The following is a 7,671-nucleotide window of genomic DNA, read 5'->3' as shown; positions in this document are numbered from 1 at the left end:
AGCAGGAATTTTGCCAGCTGAGAAGTGAACTAACACACCATAGACTGGGCAGTAAAGAGTGTTTAAAAGAAAAAAAAAATCCCACCAAAGTTTACATGCCTATTTGCAGTTTACCTTTAAGCCAGACTACTGTCTCCTACATCTGCTGTCTGCAATTTAATTTGTCTACAGGCTTTATGAGATTCCTCTGGCTTCCAAATGCTTAAGGCTATCTCCCTTGTCAGAATAACTGGTGTAGAGATGCTGAAGTTGACGGAGTTGGGCTAATTTTCTCCAGTTAAGAAGCCTGTGCAATAAACCCAATGTGATTTAGATACATAAGCAATGAGGGGATGACGGAAGGAAAAAAACCACCCCGATCCAAGACAGCAATTTAGAAAGAACATGCAATAAGATGCAGCAGCAAGAGGAACAGTGAGGAACTGCTTAGTTATCACACAGATACTCACTCAGCAATGAATTCTAAGGGTGTCCAGGAGCTGAAATCTGCGTCAGGCATTGATTTCCTGTTTGCTGGTGTATCTAAGGTAACCCTGTGATTAAAAAAGATAAGCCTTTTATTTATACATCATGTTTCTGATGAGCATCACCTGCTTCTATTCATTGCCATAACACGCTTGACTTTTATACCACGTGGTATGGATTTCCCTTGCACCCTCTACATGTGTTAACAGCATACAGTTATCAGTTTCAATGTATATCAAAGGCTCCAACCTATAACCCCTCACCTTCCTGGCTCGCTAATGACATCCCAATCACTCAGCCCACAGCTCCCTTCCAGTCCCTCTCGTGCAGACAGGGAATGGCAGTAATATGCTTGTTCACATGTACCGCACAGCACGTACGCACTACATCCATGCTTTCAAATAGCCTCATGCCAGCTGCAAACGCAGAGATTAAGCGCACAAGCACAGAAGTTTTGACTTTGATGATACATATTTACGCCGCATACAATGATATTAAGGGGTGAACTTTTCACAACTCCCTCACTGAGACGCTGTTGACAATCCAAGGTATAATTACTCTTTCAAAAAGTCACCCAAGAACAGAGTTTTGCATGAGAACTATGCAAGTGCAGAACACCCAGAAGTCCAGTGATCTTGGTGTCTGCCTGTCTGTAAAGCTCTGTAGAAGGTGGAGTCAATTATCCAAACACCTAATGCCATTGCTCTCTGACGTGAAGAAGTGTGCATAAGAGTGTGTATATGAGGAAAACCAAGCAGGGAGAATTCAGGTAGTGTTCCAAACCCCTATACAGAACTCTTTAGTCTTAAGTTCTGGGTCCTGAACTAGATATGGACCTGGCAAAAAAAATACTTTTAATTTTTGCAGCAGAATTGGTAAATTTAGACAGTGAAGACCTACTAGACCATCCACTTTTTACTAGCTTTCCTCACCAAAAAGAAGCTGTGACAGGCAAATACAAGCTAAACTTTTTCTTTTCACAGATCCTCAAAGTGATCTACTTTTACTGATCAAGCATAGATATGCAGCACCTTATGAAGAATCATAGAATCATTAAGGTTGGAAAAGACCTCTAAGGTCATCGAGTCCAACTGTCAACCCAACACCACCATGCCCACTAAACCATGTCCCTAAGCGAAGAAGTATTTTTAACCAAGTCAAAACTTGTCACGTAATCCTTTGCTTTACTATTATCACACAGCTAAGTCTAAAACTGTGCTGAACAGCTCATCTCATTTTCAAAGTTCTGTCTATACTGGGGGGGGAATCATCACACATTAATGCATGGCTACAGTTAAACTGGTTAAAAGTGAATCAAATTTTAATCCTAACATCCACTACTGTTTTGCAAAGGAAAGGAAGAGAATTTAATCATTTTTAGGGTGACTCACATATCATTTTGTTCATACATTCAAGATGCCTCCTTTCTCTGTGAAACTGTAAGTAGGTCCAAGAAGCTGTTTGGGTACTGTGAACAGGACATCGCAAGCATATCCATGTGACTCTAGGTTACAGCAGTAATTAAATAAAACAACACAGGCAGAGGCAACTATGCAACCACTTACGGTAAAACAGCAACAGCAGCAGAACCAGATGGCAAGCCGCTATTGGCACCCGCTAAACTCTGACAAAGCTGATGCACTGCTCCCTTGGCCATGCCATAGCCAATCATCCCTAACAATTAAAAACAGGCAAATTAGAGCACAATCAAAACAGCTCTCAATATCATCAGTAGTATGACAGAAACTCAGATTCTTTGATGAGTGTTAAGTTTAAGACCACTTACCACAGCCAGAACAGAATCAGACTTTTAAAATGTATCAAAACATATGCATTAAAAGGAAAAAAGAAAAAAGAAAAACCTCTTACTAGACATCCAGAAGCTATCACAGAACACAGTTTACTCAGCACTACAGAAATAAGCAGCTTACCAAGTTAAGTATGTTTAGTTAATGCACCCAAATGTACCCTGAAGGATGGGACCTACAGGGCCAACCTTACAAATCTAATAGAGTAACTGTGAAGATGCTCATAGACATTTATAAGGCAATCATCCATTAATTTCAGTCATATGACCAATGTATTTATTTGCAGGTTTGGACCCAAACAGACACAGCTCACTTCTCTCCAGAACTGTAATTCACTTGGTCAGCATCCCAAGTCTGACAGGCCCTTTGGAGAAAACTACAAAAAAAACCCTCGTGGTAGAAAGTTACTAGACAACCTGCAGGGAAAGCAAGCGTCTTTCTAACACTGCTGCTTTCTAGGCAGACAGTATTTAGCAGTTTAAGAGCAACAGAAATGAGAGCATAAGGCTCTCATGGTCAGGTACAAGATCTGGACAACCAGGGTGCTATAGGTCTGAGATGTCTCATGGCATCCATCTGCCAAGCAGCCTAGACACGGATATAAGAAAAAATAAATGTATTTTTTCTACTACAACTAGATGCCTTTCTACCCATCTAGGTAACTACACAACCCCTTTCCAATGTTCCTGAGGAAGTATTTTGTATTAAAATTACAAAGTTAATTTTGCATTGCAGAAATGTTTCCATTATATTCAATTAGTCATATTGTACAACACCCAGTTTTATTAGGAGGAATCATGGGCAGCAGTAGCTAACTTGTTACAATAAAAAATGTTTGTATCTCTATCGTATTCCCCTCTTGGCTCATCTAAACCAAACATTCCAAGTCTTCTTAAACCTTTTCATGCATCTACATTTCTTAGCCATCACTGTCAGACTGCTTCTGTAACTGTTTATATAATTCTCAGTATTCTTCAATTATGTGAGTCAACATTTTCACATAGGAAAAGAAAAATCACACTAACAGCAAACAAGAAAAAGATGGTTCCTTCCATAACAGCTGGTAGTAACAAGCCTAACAAGTCATATTTGCAAGAGTTGAGTAACAATTCTTTCCCAATTCTTCCTGATGTTAATAAGTTACATGTGTTTGCCCAAAGCACTGCTGGGTTTTTCAGAAAAATCCAGACTCATTGAAACCAGCTAGTTCAAAACATGAAAGCAAATCACTGATTCCTGTGTTGTGGTCCCTACCTCCCAAAACCACCCAAACAAAAAACATGAAAGTTTGCCAGAGTTCACATTTTTTCATTTGTATATGGTCAATCAAGAGTACACAGTAAATTATTCATCTGCTTATTCTCCTAAAATAAGCCTTTTATCTTCGGACTATGCCAGATGCAGCTGTAAACATAGAAGATAAATCATTAACTAGAAAATACAGCACATTTTTCCTGAACAGTTTTAGACACAGTTTTCAGGAATATTCATAAATTTTATAGTATGTTTTAAAATTTTAGTATCTATGTCTCAAAATATGGTGAAGTTACACTAATAAAAGATTGGGAAATAAGAGTATTTGTCTCAAAAACTTCCCTCACCCTGCCTGTAGGCTTGTGTGTCAGTACCTTTTTTTTTTAAATTTAAAATTGCTCCCAGATTTCTTCCTCCATGCAGACCAACATGCTGAGGAGCAAGATGAAAAAACTCAATAAAGTTCATATTAAATAGCTAGTGGAGGGCAAAGCCGAAGGTCAGCAAGCTTATCTATGTCTGAAGCAAAGGCAGACTGGAATCAGAACACGAACAGGACATGCACATTTAACAGAATCAGCTGAGTCATCATCAATGGAAAAATTGGGCAATTAAGGACTCTGCCTTTCAGGACACAAATAGGAGATTTAACTTTATTTAAGCACTGTACTTACAGCTTGCTGTGTGCTTCTGTTCTTCACTATTTTCCAAACTTTTTTTTTACTGTATCATATATTAGCCAAGTACATTTCACCAATGCATGTCAAATATTATTTAAATACTGATTCTATCTGTTCGCACTCCAGCTTCAAGAGATTCAGTATTACTACCTGTAAAATTATACTTTCCTTAAGTGTTTCAGCAGCAATTTCCATTTGTACTAAATGTCAAGAAACTGGGGAGTGAAACCATTGCTTCACAAACAAGAACGCTCAGACTAACAGATAGCTGTAATTGCTGATGACCCAGCAGTTATCGTACATTGCATTTTACCTGGAGTTCCAGATAAAGCAGCTTGAGCTCCTGTCAAAGTCAAGAGGCCGCCTTCTTTGAGATGTTTTGTGGCTAGGTGGCTGGAAATAGTGGATGTCCAAATGCTCTGCTTCCACATCAGATCACAGTTTTTGTATAAAGCTGATTAGGAAGAGAATTAGTGAAATTAACTAAAAGATAAGAAGCCTTCTAACTCTAATTTCCTTATTGTCACACAGAGTGCAACAGCACTATGAAAACATGCTTTCTACCATTTTCTACTTTCACACTGGGTAAAATATCAATTTATGTCTTTTGTATCTCCCTTCTCTTTGGGCTCCAAGTCCCAGCTCTACAGCATATATTCTAGGCAATTATCTGCTTTCTCAATACCAGACATAAATAAAAAAAAAACCCAAAACACAAGATAGTTCCATTAGCTCTCCACTAATGGTTTAAAGATTTCCAAGTTCTTGAAACTCCTGTAGGGCTTGCTTCAATCTATGTCACGCATCTCAAAACTCTCACATTAGCCCGATCTCACCTTGTAGTAGCATGATTTCTCTCTTTCCGTAACTTCCTCAGCTGCAAAAGAGCTATACTCCATTAGTATGCAGATAGAAGACTCCAAGAGAAAAAGGAGTTGAATAAAAGATATTTCTTATCACCAGATTACTTCATAAACCAAGAAACAATCTGACCATCTGACAGTAGTTCACTGGTATGGAATATCGACAGTGCATGCATCTGCACTGTACTAAGTGTGCATTCCAGTGCCCCTACATACTGGAACGCAACCTCTGGTAAGGCAGCCTGCCGAGGGAGGTACACCAATAACTTCAAATGAAAGCAAAATCTGAACTCTCATAATTGTTTTTTGTTACCAATATCTGCATGAGAAAAGAAGAAAAACAATAACTAGCCATGTCAAAGATCTCAGTATTCAGAAAGAACCATTTCCATAACACAAGATGGACTAAGCATAAGTAACTCTGTGACATAAGCCAACCACCTATCCCAAGATATCCTGCTACCCTACCAAAAACATCACTATCAGTTATGGTTATAATAAATTACCCTATTTAAAACACAGTGCACACTAATAACAATCTAATATAATGCAACTGTGGTGTAAGTGTGTATGCCTTTCCATATCGTCTCTCTCTAAAAAGAAATCATTGCCTGTAATGTCCAAACTGGAAGGGGGGAAGAAAAGGACACATTTTACCAGATTTACTCCAGACAGAAATCAAGGCTGTTTTTTTTCTTGTATCTCTACATTAGTAGGTAAAGTATAAAATTTCATTCTGAATATTACACGTTTAAAAGCGTTTTTCTGTAGCATGATCTCAGGTCATTAGACAGCTCCTTCCAATACTGTATTGCACAGTAATAGCTCAGAGAACTGCAGGAGGCAACTGAGGTTTTATGCATAAAGCAATGAATTAGGAGACAACATCGATGTTTCTACCCAGCCACTTCTTATGTAACTTGCCTCACACAGGTAACCGCGGCAAAAGTTAGTTCATAGATAATAATGTTGAACTCCTTCATAAAGTGCATCAAGATTTTGCCGATGAAAATTGGTGCACCAAAAAGTATTACTTTGTAATTAGTAATTACTGAGAATACTAAGCACTATGCAAATTTAACAGACAGGAAAAATTCAGCGAAGCACTAAGAAGCATTGTGACTGAGCTATTTTGTACTTTTACCCTCATTTCTTCTTCTGGACTCGGGATGAAAGATGATGTCAAATATCTTTATTACCATGATTTTTAAGGATTCCTCTCAGATTTCATTCATGTGTTCACTAGCATGCATGTACCAGAGGCTTACATTTAGCTTTGGCGCTGCCTCCAGCCCATCCTCCTGCTACACACAAGATTGCATCCACCTTTTCTTCACCAAGAAGCTTTCCAACCTCTGTTGTCACCTTGAGTACATAGAAAAAACATATTGAAAACACTGGACTGATGAAGTAACAAGACTGCCTTGAAGTTACTTTTTTCCGGTTATGTAGCCGAGTAACACAACACATAGCAAATTAAACAGCTGCAGAAAATTAACTTTTATGATCTATGAACTCAAACCAAAATGTAGATGAAAGTCAGACCGTACAGTGAGTGATGCCACTGGAAACAACTGATTTGAGCAGGACTGAAAGATCTGACCCTTACCTATATCATTAACAGAAATTTTTATTTGTGACTTACTTTTTGACAGGTTCTTCTCTGGGTATGGCACTGTTTAATACGGGAAATGAAACTCCAGGTCTGACCAGGACTACTGGTGTCACTTTTGATGATAGTGCAAGAAATGAACAACTAAAGATTAGCCTTCTTATTGCTTCTATCTAGACCACAACCATCAGTTCGAGCCTGGCCCCTAAATTTGAGTTTGTATACTTTTAGATATCCAGTATCTTTTTCTCTTTCAAATATAAGGCTTCACAGCTGGTAATGGATTTGTTGGCTATGAATTTTCTCTGCCCAAGTGAAAAGTAAACAATCTATCAACAAAAGAAACAAATCCACTGGTTTTCACAAAGGCTCAGCACTGAAAAATACATCGCAAACATTCTGTATTATTCTTTAAAAGCCTTAAGAGTTGTGTAGATATAAAGAAAACGTATTGGCTAGTGATTCAGTTTATCAGTAAGAGAAATAGCTTCAAAAGTTAAAATTAAAGAAATAAACCCTATCTCTTGAGAATAAAGCAAACCAGTTTTTAGGCTAGCTTGGAATCTCCCGTATTTACCTGTGTGGAAACCAGTGCATTCTCTAGGGGTCCCATCAGGGCTTAGGGCTTGCATGCTTTGAGCATACCATCTACCTACACACAACACATTTAAGAGTTAGGACGTTAGAAAGACGTGTTGCATTTTAAGACGTCCTAATCCATCCTCGTTACACTCACTCCACGACTTTTCAAGTCACCAAGAGAAAAATAATGCAAAACTGCCTTAATGCGCTGAACCTCCAAAATCCCAGATCAAGCTTTCTGCATATTCATGCATGCATGCAGTCAAAAGGAAATTACAAAAAAAAATAAAAAGAAGCGACGAGCAGAAGCTAGGATCTTCGGGTTCACAGCTAGGATCTTCGGGTTCACAGTACGGCGGGCGGGCCGCCCCCGGCCCGGGCCCCTTCCCCCCCGCCGCGGGCGCCTG

At 38.8% G+C, this 7,671-nt stretch overlaps 1 protein-coding gene across 1 annotated transcript in view; it reads right to left on the bottom strand.

Moving 5' to 3' along the window:
* QDPR (quinoid dihydropteridine reductase) overlaps nucleotides 1-6,540 on the bottom strand; it is an 8,969-nt gene extending 2,429 nt beyond the window's left edge. Inside the window, exons 1-4 of the mRNA XM_009324117.1 lie at nucleotides 6,339-6,540; nucleotides 4,521-4,661; nucleotides 2,031-2,139; nucleotides 450-533 (exon numbers count right to left, since the gene is read on the bottom strand). Coding sequence (XP_009322392.1) covers nucleotides 450-533; nucleotides 2,031-2,139; nucleotides 4,521-4,661; nucleotides 6,339-6,540 — 536 coding nt within the window. The remainder of the gene's footprint in view (nucleotides 1-449; nucleotides 534-2,030; nucleotides 2,140-4,520; nucleotides 4,662-6,338) is intronic.
* Nucleotides 6,541-7,671: the final 1,131 nt, after the last annotated feature.

The sequence above is a fragment of the Pygoscelis adeliae genome, unplaced genomic scaffold (assembly GCF_000699105.1).
Source record: "Pygoscelis adeliae isolate BGI_AS28 unplaced genomic scaffold, ASM69910v1 Scaffold24, whole genome shotgun sequence".
In the NCBI taxonomy this organism is placed as follows: domain Eukaryota; kingdom Metazoa; phylum Chordata; class Aves; order Sphenisciformes; family Spheniscidae; genus Pygoscelis; species Pygoscelis adeliae.
The sequence above is the reverse complement of the archived record's forward strand: the minus strand, read 5'-3'. Positions and strand labels throughout refer to the sequence as shown.